General features: G+C 57.6%; 6 protein-coding genes across 6 annotated transcripts, besides 1 other annotated feature; 1 reads left to right on the forward strand and 5 right to left on the reverse strand.

Annotated features, from left to right (window-relative positions):
• Window positions 1-171: 171 nt before the first annotated feature.
• CYME_CMN294C (hypothetical protein) lies at window positions 172-888 on the reverse strand (the record flags this gene model as incomplete). Its single annotated transcript, XM_005537346.1, has 1 exon — window positions 172-888. The coding sequence occupies one exon, from the start codon at window positions 886-888 to the stop codon at window positions 172-174; it is 717 nt and encodes a 238-aa protein (XP_005537403.1).
• Window positions 889-1770: 882 nt separating this feature from the next.
• On the forward strand, window positions 1771-4296 carry CYME_CMN295C (ATP-binding cassette, sub-family G; the record flags this gene model as incomplete). The annotated part of the gene is made up of 1 exon (XM_005537347.1): window positions 1771-4296. One exon carries the CDS (start codon window positions 1771-1773, stop codon window positions 4294-4296), a length of 2526 nt encoding a protein of 841 aa, XP_005537404.1.
• Window positions 4297-4744: 448 nt separating this feature from the next.
• On the reverse strand, window positions 4745-5020 carry CYME_CMN296C (hypothetical protein; the record flags this gene model as incomplete). Its single annotated transcript, XM_005537348.1, has 1 exon — window positions 4745-5020. One exon carries the CDS (start codon window positions 5018-5020, stop codon window positions 4745-4747), a length of 276 nt encoding a protein of 91 aa, XP_005537405.1.
• Window positions 5021-6199: 1179 nt separating this feature from the next.
• CYME_CMN297C (hypothetical protein) lies at window positions 6200-7381 on the reverse strand (the record flags this gene model as incomplete). Its single annotated transcript, XM_005537349.1, has 1 exon — window positions 6200-7381. The coding sequence occupies one exon, from the start codon at window positions 7379-7381 to the stop codon at window positions 6200-6202; it is 1182 nt and encodes a 393-aa protein (XP_005537406.1).
• Window positions 7382-8002: 621 nt separating this feature from the next.
• Window positions 8003-9915: a sequence feature (possible transcribed region).
• Window positions 9916-10007: 92 nt separating this feature from the next.
• CYME_CMN299C (similar to hedgehog protein) lies at window positions 10008-11501 on the reverse strand (the record flags this gene model as incomplete). Its single annotated transcript, XM_005537350.1, has 1 exon — window positions 10008-11501. The coding sequence occupies one exon, from the start codon at window positions 11499-11501 to the stop codon at window positions 10008-10010; it is 1494 nt and encodes a 497-aa protein (XP_005537407.1).
• A 2251-nt stretch (window positions 11502-13752) lies between these two features.
• On the reverse strand, window positions 13753-15534 carry CYME_CMN300C (similar to hedgehog protein; the record flags this gene model as incomplete). Its single annotated transcript, XM_005537351.1, has 1 exon — window positions 13753-15534. One exon carries the CDS (start codon window positions 15532-15534, stop codon window positions 13753-13755), a length of 1782 nt encoding a protein of 593 aa, XP_005537408.1.
• Window positions 15535-16757: the final 1223 nt, after the last annotated feature.

A 16757-nucleotide genomic window follows, 5' to 3' on the forward strand; every position in this document is an offset into this window, starting at 1 on the left:
ATGTTGCCTCTAGAGCAGCTGGCTATTGCGCGTACGTATCGCACGGTGCTCAGTACAGCTAGGATTTCACGTCGGAGCGTATGCCTTGAGTGCGCTGCATCATGGCTCTGAGCCTTCTCCGACTGTGCACTCCAGGGACCTGACCGTATGGATAACCTGGTCACGCAGCGCTCATGTGCACTCGTTGTCGTTAGCGTCGGCCTTGGTGGTGTCTCGCGACGTGGTTTGTGGTTCGTTTCGTGGTACGCGGCCGGCGCGCGGGCTCCGTTTCGGGGCTGCAGTCCGCCGAAGATGCACAACCCTTCCAGATACCAGGGCCACAACCGGCGTTCGATGCCTGTTTACCGCCTCTTGCAGGGCTTTCAGCAACTCCTCATTCTCATACGTTTCGTCGTCGTCGTCGTCGTTATCATCATCATCGCCTTCGAGTTCCTCGTCGAGCTCGTCGCGAAGGGCGTCCAAGCTCAGCTCCGGCCAGCCGCTCGTCTCGTCGCGGATCTGCGCCAGCCATGCTTCCAGGGCGGCTCGGTCGCCGTCGACGTCGGAGCCCAACTCCCCGGTTTTGAAGGACGGCAGCTCCCGCCCGCCAGTTTCCGTAGAGTGGTGCTCGTGGTCGCTCCCGTCGACGACGTCGCTGGTGGACAGCCCCCAGTGCCAACGTCCGCGTCCTTCACCGAACAGCGGTGCGGAGCTCGTGTGCCACTCGGAGCGACCGAGCGTGCTACGTTGAAGATGTCCCACAGCGGCGATGCGTCCAAGTGTCAGTTGACCTTGAAGGTACGGCAGGTGCCGCGCCGTCAACATCGTCCACTCGCGCAGTGCGTAGCCTGTAGCCCGCTGTGACTCTCGGCGCAGGAGCGCCCGCACAACAGCGGCGAGGGAAGCCATGTGAAAAAAGCGCCCCCGTTGCTGTACCGGGCGTCAAGCAGGTTCTAGCCCGGCCTCGAGCTTGGCTATCAGGTACTAGACAACGCTTCTGCGAACGTTTGTTCCAACCACACGCCACCAACCGGACGGAATGGTGTGAGAATTTGGGCGCTGCGATTCTCGCTCTGCGCCTCGCATCGGTATACGGTCCCGCTGCTGCTCGCGTACGCGTTCGAGTGGTACGGTATTGGATAGATTATTCTTATTTGTACAGTTATGTACCTCACGGATGGAGCGAACGTGCATGCGTGCCGAATTTCTGTGGTGCGCAGGCTGGTTGAGAGCGCAAGCGGTTATCCTTAGGTGCGCGATGTTTACCGGCATCCAGGGAAGCATACATCATGCCGCATCAGACCTCCAAGTAGCGCTAGGTACCAGCGTCTCGGACGGAACCTAGGGATCGTGTTTCACTCAAAAGAATTTACGGGCGCCGAACTTGGCTTGAGTCCCTTGAACAGCGCGTGTACGATGGACGTGAATGCCGAACGGAAACAGAACGTCTCTGTGGTACCCCTGCGGGTGCCCGCTCGCCGAGTCGTGTCACCGCTGCCGCGACCTGGTCGGAGCCGCGACGCATCGCTCTGTTGGCATTCACAGGGATTTTACGGATCCCTTTTCAGAGGCTAGGTTTCGTCAAACCAAACAACAGCACAGGAGGTATGGATCCTTGTTCCGTGTCAACGTTTTTCCAAACTAAAAAACAGCATGGCGTCGCGGCAATCGCCCTCGTTCGAGACGCCCGCATTCCCCCGTCACGTACGTCAGTGCGCGCGACGCGCCGCTCCAGACACATCTTGCGCCTTTTGCCATCAAGGGTGAAACGTGAAGGGGGTATTGTATTTTATGGCGGATACATCAGATAACATCGGAAGAGAAGCTTCAATTTCGTTGCATCAGGGCATTCAGACAAGAGAGGGCGCCCAAGAGCTGCCTTTTTCAGCGGAAGACTTGCTTCAAGGACGTACAAGGGGCACTAGCCCCGGCACTGGGTCGCTGGAGAGCAATTCACCCGACGTGACGCCGGACGACGCGGACGACAAAAAGGACCGTAACCACGCGAAACTTTTCACGGGTGCATCCACAAGGACGCAACTGAGGCTAGCTCGTTGCCGCAAGGCAATTAGTTTGGAGTTTCACAACATCCACTACAAGGTTCCTCTCCGGCGACCGCCGCCGCCACGGAGCCGTTGGGAGCGCTACGTCACCCGGCCGTTGCGTTCCTTCTTGCCCGCATCCATCTCCGAGCGTACGTACGGAAGCGTTGAGCTTCTGCACGGCATCAGCGGCATCGTTCGACCCGGAGAATTTTGCGCTATTCTGGGCGGCTCGGGGGCAGGGAAAACCACGCTGTTGAACGCTCTCGCCGGTCGATCGGCGGTACCCATATCGGAAGGCTCGATCCTGTTTAATGGGAGACCGCGAACCCATGCGACGAGACGCCTTATCGGCTATGTCATGCAGGACGACATTTTCTTCAGCAATCTGACTGTTGGACAGACGCTCCAGTTCACGGCCGACATCCGGTTGCCACGAACCATGTCTGCCCAGGAGAAGCGGGAACGCGTCGATGAGGTGCTGCAGTTCCTTAATTTATCAAAGGCAAAAGACACGATCATTGGTGACCAGCAGTTCCGCAAAGGCATCAGCGGTGGTGAGCGGAAGCGAACCAATATTGCGGAAACGCTGCTGACGAATCCATCGCTTCTGCTTCTGGATGAGCCGACCAGCGGTCTCGATTCAACAACTGCGCTGGCAGTAGTGCGGCTGCTAAAGGATCTAGCGATCACTGAAGGGCGCACCGTCATCGCGACAATCCACCAGCCGAGCTCCATCATGTGGGCTGAATTCGACAAGGTTCTGCTTCTCGCGGAAGGCAGTGTGGTCTACTTTGGACAAGCCAGAGATGCGACGGATTATTTTGAGAAGCAAGGTTTCCGTCTGCCCTACGGGTACAACCCGGCGGATTACCTGCTGGACTTGCTCGTGAGCGGCGTGCACAGTGGAGGTCGGATGACCGAGGAGCGGTGGACCACAGTTCCGGATCAGGTTCGGTGGGAGACTCGACGCCTTTTCGGTGGTCTCGATCAGTTCGAAGACCCGTCCATGTATCCAGTAGAGAACGACTATAACTTAACTGCATCGATGGTGCTCCGAGCGGCTTGGCGGCTGCACGAGGAGGAAATGCTTGCACGCGAACGGAAACTGTACGAGGAAAGAATTCGCGAGCATTCCACAATCGCTCGAGCTGCAGATGCCTCCAAACGAGAAATGGAACGCGCAGCAAACGACGTTGAGCGGACGCGACCAACAGAGTCGCTGCGCAATGTGCTGCACAGAATCCGCTCGCACCTTCCAACAGGTCCGGATCGTCAAACAGCGCGCACCAACGACGACGACGAGAACAACCACGTCGTAATCAAGCTAGATTCAGCTATCAATGAGTTCGATGAAGACGATACCGCGGAACTGGAAGAGATCGAACGACACAAGTATCCAGTTTCATGGCTGCAGCAGTTCCGCGCACTAGCTATCCGCGCTATGCATCAGCGAAAGGGTGTCTTGTTTACGTTCCCAACGCTTATCCAGTGCGTCATTATATCGGTGCTAGTGATGCTAATCTGGATCAATTCACCGAACAACGCGAATGGCATTCATCAGCGTTTCGGTCTGGCGTTCTTTTCGGGAATATTCTGGGCGTTCTTCGCGCTCTTCAACAGCATCACCTCGTTCCCGTCAGAGCGGGCGGTGCTCGCCAAAGACCGATCCTCCGGTAGCTACATGCTGTCCGCGTATTTTCTCGCCAAGACATCCGTGGAGAGCCCACTCGAGCTCATCTACCCATACCTATACATACTCATTGTTTATTTCGCCACGGATCTGCAACGAACGGCCCGAGCGTTCTTCCTTTTCGTGATCCTGCTCTCGCTCTTGACGCTCGTTGCGCAGTCCATGGGCTACTGGATCAGCAGCATGGTGATGGAGTTCAAACAAGCTCAGGTTATCGCGTCCATCTGGATGCTGGCTTCGATGCTGGTCGCTGGTTTCTATATCAGCGAATCGCAGATTCCGGTGTGGATCCGATGGATTCGTTATGTGTCCTTTGTATACTACGGTTACGTGGGTCTTGTGATGAATGAATTCCAGGGCTCGACGTACGCATGTGTTAGCGACAGCTCCACGGCCAAGTCGTACCCGTCATGCGCGCAATCGCCGCCGCAACCCATCACCCCGCACGAGGTCTATCAGGCATACAGTGTGAACACAGTGTTCGGCATCGGAGGGAGTATCGGCATGTTGATCATGTTTCTCGTCGTTTTGCGATTTTTCGCGTATTTGAGTTTGAAGTACATTCAAGCTGTACGCAAGTGAGGCCGCAGCATTTGGCGCCATCATTGCTGGTCTAGCGGCCATGCTCCCCGCGCCTGAACCCTATAGCACTGTACTGACTCGTGCACTGCCGGATATTGGAACGCATCCTAGATCATCGATAAAAGACACGGATATAGTGAGGAGTCGCAAGCGTTCCTTCAAGGGCATGACGCTGGAGCGATGCCCCATCGCGCGGCAGCGGGTATGCGCTCAGCGAGCGTTCGCAGCGGCAGCCGCACGACCACGGGCAGCGTTCCATCACCAGGTCGTTTCCAGTGCTCCCTTTCCACGGCTTTCATACCCAAGCGCACTTGATCAAGGCCCTGTCTCGCGTTGGCATCACCCGGTTAACCGAGAGCTTGGCTGGGGCGTCTCCGACTGATGGCCTATTCCCGGCGTCAAGGCGCCGGCGCGCGTCGAAGATAGCGTCTTACTATCGAAAAGCCGCCTAGTCAGACGAAACCCAGCTCTCTTCCGATTTCTTTGATCCTGCGTTTGCATCTGAAGTAGTGGGTGCCGCTTCTTTCACATCTAGTGCGCGTTGTTTTTTCCGTTGCCGCCACGCACGCAGATGCGTCAGCTCGTCGGTAGTACTCCACAAGTCTGGCTCCTTCGTGTCCTGATTTTGGGCTCGACGCTTCAACAGCTCCCGTTTAAGCCTTTTCTGCTTAAACGGTAAACGCCCTGTGCGAGAAACTTTACTGATCTTTGCGGACTTTCCCATGAACGAAACGCAGCGGATAATTGCGTTGGGCGTGCGCTGCTGTCGCCGCATGCACGCCATGTGCTCTGCGATACAGAAGAAACGTAAGAAAAGAAAAATGCGCATCATCGGAGAACGCTGGCCTAAGTAACCGTTTTGTCCATGAAAAAAAATGCCCTCTGCGATATGCCTTCGATGCCGCGCTGCTGTTCGATTTTCACCGCGTACACACAAACAAACAAACATACACACACACGTGTGGATACAGGGACCATGCGCGTTTGCCTGTTCTTCGCTTCAGTCTATGCATGAGAGGAACGATATCGTCCAGCATGGGTCCTGACAGATGGTTCCTGGAAGCGATAAGCGGTGGCAAGGAACTGATGACCGCTGAACTCTTTATTGTCCTGCAAATGGCATTCCAGATTGCGCATCGCCTCGTGCGTGCTATGCCGCATGGATGCTACTGTTCGGGAGATGTGCCGTGCTACGCGCTGCAATGAAAGGTCTTCTCGTGATCGGTGTTTGTCCGGTACCAGCAATGCTTTCATGAATCGTTGATACAAGTTGCAGTCCAGTGCACAGAGGTTCTGCCGCCTCTGATCGTTTCCGCTTGTATCTCTCGGGAGTGCGACGTGGAGGCGCACAGCCCGGGTCTCCGAGCGCTCATCGAGATTCCCGCCAGTAGCGTCCAGGGAAACGCGACTCTCCCGACCAAGCGACCACCCCGCTGCATGCCCGCTTGTATATCTGGACGGCATATCAATGCACAGGACGGCGTGATCGAAGAGGCAGCGTCGAAAGCCGTGCCCGCTTTCACGCTGAGATCACTCGAGGCGCCGGGGAACATACGGCCTCGTGCCGATGCCCCTAGAAGCACCACAATGCCGTTCTGGCTCGGTGCAGCGACCACAGCTGCACATCCAGTATCGTCGCAAGCGCCTGCGATACGCCCAGCACGTGCAAAATGACCGGAACGGACGGATCTCTATACCTATGGAGAAACGTGGCGCGGGGCCTCACGTGGAAAATGACCGGAACGCACAGATCTCTATACCTATGGAGAAACGTGGCGCGGGCCCTCTAGACTGCAGCAGCGCCCGTGCGTGTACGGAGATCCTTTTCCTGGGTGAGCGCAGCATGTGCGTATCCGCGGCATCCAGTATGTTCCGTGGATCTCGCACTACCAGGAATCACCCATCACATTGACGGGCATTCGCTGGACCTTTGACTGTCCCGTAACCGATCACAGACACCACTGCACCCGCCCGGAGATTCATTGGGCTCTACGCTAGCACCTGCAGGTGCATGCAACTTAGAGGTGTTCTCACGTTCCCGTCGTTCCTCGACCCGAATCAGGAAGAAGAGAAAGACTGCGCAGAGCCCGTCCGGAACATTGTTCGCCCAGACGCTGAAGGGAACCCCCAGCGCAGCCAAATACAAGCTATAGACAACGTCCGATATGAACGTGAAGAGAACCCACAACGTGGACAAACTTCCACGATGTCCGTAGGTGTAAGTGGTAATAATCTGGGGTATCCACATCACTGTACACAAAAGCGTCGCCAGGTAGCCGCACACATCAGCGAACAGGACGGTGAGCCAGCCCGACCCAGTGTCGTAGCCGCCAATCAGACCGGCAGCAGGGACCGCCACCAGCACCACTACCAGCAAGAATATCTTGAAAAAGAGCGCCGCATGTGCGGAATCGTCGAAATAATAGCGGTGGTGACGATAGTGCGCGTGCCGACGGTGCTCGCGCGGGACTGCATGCCACCACTGCGGGTCGGGGGTCGCGTCGGCCTCGGGGTCGCTGGCCGAGTTCTCATCGGTGCTCAGCAGAGGCGTCGACGGCCCTGGACGCGGACTCGTCAACTTGGAGACGGTTTCCGTCCGTGGGCTCTTCCAGTGAGCGTCCGCTGGAGAGTCAGAGAACACGATGCCGGCTCGGATTCGCTGCAATTCGCGCGCCTCATCCAGTTTCTCGTAACGTAGGTACCAGAACCAGAGCAGGCTCACGAGCAGCCACGAACCAACGACCTGCACAAACGGCTGGATCTCAGTGAAGCACACCAGCCAACCTCGGGTGCACGCTCGGAGCCATACTCCGCGGCTCTGCACGAGGTAGTCGATCATGGTCAGGTACGTGTACAGGGAGCCGAAAAAGATCGTCCACGCAGAAAGCCCTACAACACTCTTGCGTTGATATAACTCAATATGTTGCGGTATAAACTGCCCCAGTTGCACGAGTGTCACCAGCGCCGATGCCGCAGACGAGACCCACGGGCGCACCGCACTCCAGGCTGCACCGCTCAACTCGTCCGTGCGCATAGTTCCCAGAACGACTGCCCAGGTCGGCGCGTTTGCCATTATCCGGGCCATAGACAGGAATGGAAGGAAGCATGCAACCCGGTTCAGGTTTCCGCTGGCTCGCAGTATAACGCCGCAGTCCCTTGCTGGAGCAGCATGTCGGTTGACGTTGGATCGCCGGTGCGCAGCTGGCGCTGGAGTCGGGCAACGCGTTGCTGCTGCGGCTGCTGCAGTCGTTTCTGGTGCGGGCCTTGCGGTGCCTAGTTGCGCTCAGCGCGCTGCGGTGCTGAGTAGGAGGAGGAGTAGGAGGAGTAGGAGTAGGAGGAGGAGGAGTAGGAGGAGTAGGAGTAGGAGGATGCCGCACGGGCCCGAGATCACTGCGTCAGTGTGATGCATCTGGGAACGGGAAACAGCGCAGACGGTTGGAGCAGGTGCTGGTGTTTCTGTCCGGCTGGGGTGTACTCGATGGGTCAAGTGTGCATCGGGTGCACAGCCGCTGCGTGCTTGTTTCTGATAGTGCGTGAAGGACACTGGGGATTTTGCTCGCGCCGATGCCCACTGCTATATATGGCAAAGCGTTCTGTCTCCGTGATGCATTGGTATCAGCGGCAGAGGCGCCGTTGCGGATGCAGCAGGACAAGCATTCGGCGAACGATAGAACGTATGAAGCGACCAGTATATCCGAGAAGAAGTTTGGGATATGCAACTTGGGAGCAGGGCGTAGAACGTTGGTTGCTTCACCGCGTGCCGATCATAAGCGCACAGGCGGGGAACGTGGGTCTGTGTTCAGGTTTTTTCCATGAAAAAGAGAACTGGATTATCTCGGCTGTGCATGCAGGTTGGGGATTGGGCTGGCACTGAGGGCGGCGGCGGCGGCGGCTTCTCGTGCATCTCGGGGCGTCGGAGTGCCAGAAGAGCATTTGTTCAGGCTCGAGCGTTGCCCAGGAGGATATACTGCAGCGATCGCGCAGCATCCGTGCCCGACTAGGATTCAGGTTCTGCCAAGCACCAAGTCCTGGTCGAAGAACGACCGACACCCGCGTGCCTCATCATTGTTCGGATCGTGCGAGCAACCCTTCGTTGTAGTGACGCGAGGCAGGGCGGCGCGAGACAGGCCCAGAGGGCAGTCTCGGGTTCCAGAAGGGCCACCCTCCGAAGACCATTCTCTGCAAAAGCCGCCACTTGACGTAACAGTCATTCGCATGCGTCCAGCGTTCGAGGCAGGCATTTGCGTCGCTCGGGGCGCGTACTCGATGCCGGTACGCTTCGCATGCCGACGGATTCTCTAATGGCTGAGGTGCGGGTCATCGTTGGCAGATTCCAGTCCGTCGCCGAAGCCGAGAGTCGCTTGTCGTTTGCCTCATTCCGTGTCGAAAACGGGCGCCGAACCACATGTACCACAAGATGACGCCCAAGTCCAGTCGATTAGGCCAATGCCCCGGCACGATCACTACGGATACACCAACTGCATTCATGTCATGCGTCTGGTGCCGCAGGCAGCAGGCACTAGCTACAAACGGGTCCTCGCCCGCATCCAGGGCTAGAGACTTGACGCCAAATGCTCGCGACGCCACGCGTTCCAGTTCCGTGCCTCTCATCCGATGGCACTTGGATGCACGCGCATCTGAGAATAGGGTAACGCTGAGTCGCAAACGGGTGTTCCGCAGCGGATGCTGGGCTCCGTGGGAAACGCGTCGCACGTCCGACAGGGTCAGGAGCCTACGCAGACTCGACATCGCCTGGTGATCAGAGACCGCGACCTCGGATCGATGTACAGAGCTCCGGAGCCGTTCACGTAACGAAAGACAAATCCTCCTCTCTTTGAGGCCATCAAAGAAAAGGCACTCCAAAGCGGATTGTCATCCATCCTGGGATATGATTGCAGAGGAACCCGTCTCTTCTGGTTGCATGGAAAAAGGTCAGGTGCACGGGCTTGCGTCATGGTAGCGATCGCGTCCGGTACATGGTGCCGCACCGCGTTGCGCGAATGGAGTAGAGACGGGTCGATATTTATCGACTCGTGCGTCAGTGTGGATTTTCCTCCCTGCACTTGTTTCATCATGAACAATATCGTGCGCCACAAGTCCTCTATTGAATGGAACAGCGTGCGTTTGCGTGTCTAGCGGACAGATAACTTGGCCAGGGCATCGCCCAGAGCGAGCCCCTGATCGTAGGCGGAGGCATCAGGCATGGAAACGGAGCAGGGCATCGATCGAAGCCTTCACCACCCGCCAGAGGCATGCACCGAGCGCTGGGGCAAGCGTTCACGCGCCACAGGGCGCGCCCCTCGATGGGGAAGCGGTATGTTGAATATCCAGCACCAACAGAACACAGTCGAGTGTGGGCGCTGCAAACAGCACATCGAGGCTGAATGCAAGGAAGATGAAAATCGGCAGCGAAGCGTTGATCGCAACGTGCGCGTGTGCATGTCGTGCGCGAACTACAGCTGGAAGCAGCGAAATCGGGACTTGAAAGCCACCATCACGATCCGTCGAGCGCCAAAAGCGTATCAGTAGGACAAAGACAAAAGACTGGTTCATGGAAAACCGGAAATAAGAGATACGGACAGGAAGCAGACGCAGAAAACTAGCCCGTAAAGACCTACATTCACGACACTGGAACACCACCAAATTTTAGCGTGTGCGCCCGAGTCACAAAACCTGTTCCACTTTTTATTCTTACGCGGCTATAGCACTATTCAGTTGGATTGCAACGGGGCCAGAACACCTCCGGAAAGGTGCCTGATGGCAGCGTACATCCCTACCAGCGCCCGAGCATATGGATGAAGGCCCTGCCTCGGCGGCGTCACGAGGAAGCGTTCGCGCCCAATGCCCAGCGTGCCCGCAAACCTGCTTATATACAAGTTCCATATCCATTCGAGGACACGCAGCGGTACGAACGCAGCATGAGCGATTTCATGCGACTCCAAGTTCCCATAACACGACACCAGCACGCCGTTCACCAGCAGCGTTCCCGCCTCCGTCAGCGGCGCATAGGCATCTGCGTGCCGCACGCGCGTCATCGACTCGATGCGCTCGAGGTGTCCGTTCGCGCTGCGCACGTACACGCCCGGGTGCAGGCGCCGGGCCAGTCGATACCCCCCAGCCCCCAGAGGTGCATCTGTAGCCCATATTAAATGATTTTCCGTGATCTCGAGCAGCTGCCTCGTCGTCGTGATGCGCAAATACGGAATTGCGCTACCGTGTGGGATACGATCTACGAAGCCGTAGACGCGAGTGGCTACTCGCCTGGGCGTCCCCGATGGGTGCTCACCCGCGCTCAGGGTCATGACTTGGTCTCCGACGCGAAGTTCGCGCATACGCACAGCGCTGCCGTCGGGGCGCTCGACCAGCGCATCACCCGGGAAACAGACAAATCCGGATCCACTCGAATACGAGGGCTGGAACGCACCCGCTGCCTTACCGCTGTGCGGCTGATACAGCGGAATTTCGGTTTGTACCGGATTTGGGGGACATTTCGAGTTTCCGTTGAACTCTCGACACTGGTTTTGAGTGTCATAGGCGATCGTCATGTTGATATTGGAAACAAATCGCAGGTCGAGAAGTGCGGTGCACTGTGGCGAGATGCCAACGAAACCTGCCTCCGGCAAGTCATAGCTCTCACCGGGATTCAGTGTGAATACAAAGCATATGACTCGACTATCCTGGCCTATGGCAGCAATTGGTAAACTCGCACTCGAGCCTGTCAACGCAGGGTACGGTCCCGCGGCGATGAAAGCGAGGTTGTCCTCCAGGTACGCGGGCCAGAACGCATCACCGAGACAATACGTTGACCCCGGCTGCTGGAGAATGCCGCGGTTGAGAGCAACAGCACCGCTCTCGTTCGTCGGGTTTTCGAAGGTCCACATGACAACGCCCTCGTTCTGGTTGAGCCACTTCCAGCTCACACGCAGCCCCTGGTCGCTCACACACTCCTGACCGTCTTCGAGCGGAGCCGGTGGCGGGCTTACCGGAGACGGCGCCGGCGCTGATCTCCCAAGGGTTTCCAGCTCCGCGTCTACATTCAATACGAGCCGGCTTGCACAGCCCCGCCCGGTACGCCCTCGGCCACTTTCGGGTTGCGTCGCCGCACCGAACACTTCACGACGAGTAACGACAGCACTACTGACGAGGCTGCTGAGGCTCAGAACCAGTACTATCGCCAGTACTATTTGCGTACCGTTTCTAGTCATGAAGTGAAAGAAGCCGCTGAGGCCCTAAAGTTACAATCCAATTTTTTGCCTACACGAGTGACACGTAGCCACAAGCTGTCGAGGCGACGGTCGAGAATCTGACGCGTGTCCATTGAGGAGAAAACTCTTCACGCGTGTGATGGCTAGTGCGCCGCCAGCCAGCGCGCTCGCCTGGCGTGGATGAAGCAGCGACATTTCATCATGTTCAGATTTTGTCCGAAGATGGTATACGGGTATATCGTGGAGTGCTGCTCGGATATGTATTTGCCGTTCTCGATCAGAGAAGCGCCTGCAGTTTCTCAATGGGCGCTTCTACGATCCACAATGCCCATACTAGTCCAGTCCAGTCCAGTCCATTCTTTCTACGGCGAGTAGACGCCGGATCGATGTAGTGATTCAGCGGGTGCTCTCCTTTGGTGCAAGTTGTCCGAGTCTACCTGAGTTCCTCTGCAGGCGCGAATGCTATGTAACACGATAGAAGCGACCACCACTCGTCTCGACGCACCGCGACGTACACGTTACCCGCACCAGACTTGCTGTCTGCATCAATAATTGGAACTATCCAGGGGCTCGCAGGCATCGGAGCCTGATATACTTGCCTACCGTATTCTCGGATCGTGCGCTGTTGCTGTTGATGCTGCCGCTGCAACGGTCTTCTGATACAGATACAACGGCTTTGGGGTGCTTCTCAGGGCGTCAGCTCGAGGCTCTTGTCCGTTGAAGTACGCACTCGCGTTTCGAGTCATGGAAGACGGCACTCTCGACGCCTGCTGCGCCATCAGCGTGACTGCAGACTGCAAGCACGTTCGCTTCCATATGACGAGTTCGCTGAAGCGCTCTGCGGACGCGCACCCTGGAGCACGCTCTTCAAGTCGTTCATCGGATCCTCGGTCTGCAGAGCGGAAACCGTTTTGCTTTGTCGTACTGGGGGCATGAGGCGAACACCACGCGGCCTTCGCGGCTGACACGCGTACCAGCACTGCAGCTCGGGCAGCGACATATGCAGTACTGTTTCCGTCGACCAAATGGAATACGCCTGCCTTGATGCATCAGAAGCGTTCCAGGCGAGTGTTTCGATCGAGTCTTGATGGTCTTGGCTCATAGCACCTACACTTTTGGAAAGCATGTCCGTGTGCCGAGCACCTTGAACCTTTACGAAAGTCTGGGACCGGGGTCGGGACCTCTGCCGTGCGGCTTCCGGGAGCGCCTGCCGTTTCCCTGGAACGCGTAATCGTTATAGCGCCTTGCTATGCGCTAGACAATCCCTCTTCAATAGATCACAGAACAGCGGTCTCACACTTGTGTTTATGGTCTCTGCATGCCAGTATTCTCGTGGAATCGAAGCAAAATCAGAGGCCGTAAACGCATTGCTGCAGACGCAGCGCTACGACTGGCCGGAGATACGTACAGCCTCGATGCAAGAACCAGTCCACGCGTCCAATCCGTACCGATCAAGAAGACATGAGAGCTGGTTCTAGATGAACGCGAACACCGAGATCGTGTCCAGTCGTCTGTTGCACAGTCTGTGGCGTGGTGACTGCGGTGCGCGCGTCGGAACAGGCTGTCCGCTACGCCCACTGGTGTCTGGTCCGTAAGCGGATCGTGTCGGCCCAGGGCGAACCGAGAACGCAACCTTGCAGGGAGTCTCTTCCAGGGCGAGACTTCCGACTAGAGAGCCACCGATCCTGTCTGTTGGGATGCGTGGAGGCGTATCAGGCGTCGACGCGGAACACAAACGCTGTGGAGCGGGTACCACGTCCCGTGATGGCTGTGTTGGACCTGAGCTCTGCCTCTGCCGCTGGTGAATCGCTACGCAACCGTGCCGCGCAATCGGCACTCTCCGACGGGCATCCTCTTTGCACCTAGACGCCTAGCGGGTTGTGTCCCAGTGACTACCAGATTCAAGAAGCCGTACCCGCTGCGGCGACACGTCCCGGACGAAATCAAGCGCAGTTTCGGCTGCAAGACGCGCCTAGTCCCTGGTTATCGCACACTCCGCGTGCAAACCTGTGCGTTGTTGTTGGCAAGGCTGCATGGTTGCACGCGCCGAGCGCGATACCACCCCGTACCCGGATACCAGCACAGACCTGAGGTCGCACGCTTCATTCATGGTACACGAGCACCTCGAGGACATCTCGCATAGGATCCGAACCCAGTCGTTTTTCACAGCATTTTCCTCATTCAAGTCGTGATGTATTCGTCAAATGCGAAGCGATGAGAGCGTTTAAGGTGCGTGACTGGAGTATCTCGATCAGAGCGCATCGCGTGCGGGGCAGAGCGGTCCCAACGCACGACAAATCATGATGAGGAAGCGGGCATACGGATGAATTCCGCTTCTGCTGAACGTCGGTTGGGGCGGGGTTTGCGTTTGCGCATGAGGCGCGATCGACCAGGCGCTCGCAGTGTACCGCTTGACCCGATGGTAGACGCGGAGAGGGAGAAACGCGAGGTGCGCCCATACCTGCGAAACGCGGCCGCTGTAGCAAGATACCAGATGATCGTTCACGAGAAGCGTCCCTGTATCGGTGAGTGGTGCCAATGCACCATGCACAGTGGTTTGATCAATCCGCACGACAATGGCGGTGGTCAGCGCCTCCACGAGCAGCCTGGAGCCGACCTCCAACCTGCACGCTGGTACCATCTTGATCTGGCCATCGGAGGGGGATTTCACCGCCACCAAATGATCCGCAGAGAGTTCCAATGTGCCATGATCCGTAGTGATCCGGAGATAGAAGACTCCATAGTCCTCGGGTTCATAGTCTGCAAATCCGTACACTTGCGTCAGCAGACGAGCGTGCGGCTCAGTGGCGGCACGTGTCCATATCCATTCGCCGACACGCAGCTCTCGAAGGGCTCGCATCGAGCCGTTGCGCAAGCGCACCTGCATTTCTCCCGAGAGGCAGTTGCCTCGACGCGGTAGCGTCGCCCGTTCGCGCACGACCACAGCCGGCAAAATGAGGTCACCCGCCGAGGGCCAGAACGCACCCTCCAGGGATCCGTCGATCGGGGCATACACGGGAAACGTGTTCAGGTAGGGATCCGGCGGGCAGCGCGTCGTTCCCGCAAAATCGTGGCACTGGAACGCCACGTTGTACGTGATCTGGTATGCGCTGTTTTGTATGAAGTTCACATCGACGAGCTCGTGGCAGTACGGCTCGGAGCCCGCATAGCCGCCTTCGTCGACGGTGATTGTTGCGCCCCCGCGAATCGGGAACACGAAGGCAACGCCCGGATGGCGGATGCCGACGAGCGCCAGCGGCAAGTTCTGCACGGGGCCTTCAATTGGGGCGTACGGCCCAGTGCCAATGTGTGTCAGGCCGGTTTCCAGGTACGCTGGCCAGAAGGCGTTCCCGAATGCGTACCAGCCGCTGCCGAGAACACCGCGGGTGAGCACCACGACGCCTTGTGATTCAGTAGGGTTCTGGAACGTCCAGCGTACCAAGCCCGCTGCTTGATCCACCCAAGTCCAGTGGACCTGGATTCCACGCCCACTCTGACAGAAGAAGCCGGTGCTGGTCGGGCTCGAAATCGGCGATGGAGGCGCGCTGACTGTTCTCGACTGTGACGAAGGTGTCGATGGCGTGTCCGATTGCCGCTGAGATGGAGTCTGAACCAGCGTGGGTGTCGGTACCGTCGAGCAGCCACAGCAACAGCAATCGCGAGTACAGCACGACATACAGCACGGGTAGCCAATGGTGGGTATGCTCGGGATCTGCGCATTGAGCGAGGGAATCTGCCCAAAAGAAACCGGAGGCAGAGACGGAAACGTGAATTTGAGCATGCCCACGGATCGTTCTCCATGCTCCAATGCGGATAACCAAGTTGAGCTTGTTCCGTTTGGCGTCTCTGTGCGAAACGATGCGTTCACCACGCGTGCGGATTCTGCGTTACGTGTCCATCCCGACCCGGTACTGCACTCTGTTTGCCTCACGGAGAAAGAGCGTGATTGAGCCGCTGCCAAGTGCTGAACAAATGCACTGCTCGAGAGCCACCAGAGCATCAAAAGCGAGCGAAACCTTCTCGTTGAAATCATGGGGACTGCTCTAGTTGGTAAAGCACTTCACAGAGGCGAAAATTCCATGTTGCGTTGTCGGTGAAGTTGTACATGCGTTTCACGCATGTTTCCCGCCATGCCCACGGACGGATGTTCGAGCGTTCACGCATGGATGCGCGTGCGTGTCTGCAGAATCTCGAACGTGTCTGGACACGTGTCCGTCGTGCATGCATGCGTTTTCGCGATTTTCCTGGACGATTGTACGGACGGGGGTGCTTCGTAGCGGGGTGCTTGCGTTCCCGTACCCGCAGCCTCTTTGAACTGCGTCGCTCGAACGAAGGCGACGCCCCGAACACGAGCATAAGCGACCATCTGCCGAGGTATCGAGTTCAGCGTTGACAGACCAGCTGGTCTCGCTCCTTGCCCAGACTCTACGAGATGCCGCCAAAGCCTTTCCTGATCAGGATGACGATGAAAAGCTGTAAAAAGGGAGCTCTTCGCGCTGCTGTGAGCAGACGCGAGCATCACTGTTCATGCTGAGCTCGGGGTGCGCTCGTAGCGATTCAGGTCGCGGAATCGGGCGCGAGCCATGGCGAGCGCCGAGGAACGGCGCTTCTGGACGCAAGCGGAGACGCATTGGCACCGATTTCAAATCCTGCCAGCACAATCCTCCTGCATCGTGGACAATCTCTCGCAACCGGGAGCTGTGAATGTGCTTCCATACGCGCACCACATTCACTGCAGGCGCAACACCGACGTCTAAGATGCCCAGCGCTGGGTTCAAAGAACCGAACTTGGTGCACATCGATTGAAAACTAGGCTGTTGAAGCTGCCAGATATGCTGCTCTCCTTCCGCGATGCACACATGCCACGAATGCCAGAGTCATTTTCGAGCGTCTGCGGCATCAGAATCTACAGTGAAACTCCCGCCTGTGAAAAAACCTGTGCGCCAGCGGGCAAGCGAGAGTCGCTCGGTTCAATCACTTGGCCATGCTCGAATGCGCATGCAAAGCTCCCGGATCTGCAGGGGCGCTGCGGGCGGCATTCCTTTGGCAAATGTCATGGTTCATCGGGCTCGCTTCACAGGAGGTCGAGCATTGGCGCCATGGAGTCGCATGGCGCGGAATGGCACTCCACGTGTCAGCGGACGATGTGCATGCCGCAACCGCGCCTGCATGCCGTGAATCCTCGACATCCGGGTCTGCGCAGCGGAATGTCAAGAACCCGCCACCAACAACACCCGCTGATTCTCGACGAGCTCC

This window comes from Cyanidioschyzon merolae, chromosome 14 (assembly GCF_000091205.1).
Source record: "Cyanidioschyzon merolae strain 10D DNA, chromosome 14, complete genome".
In the NCBI taxonomy this organism is placed as follows: Eukaryota; Rhodophyta; class Bangiophyceae; order Cyanidiales; family Cyanidiaceae; genus Cyanidioschyzon; species Cyanidioschyzon merolae.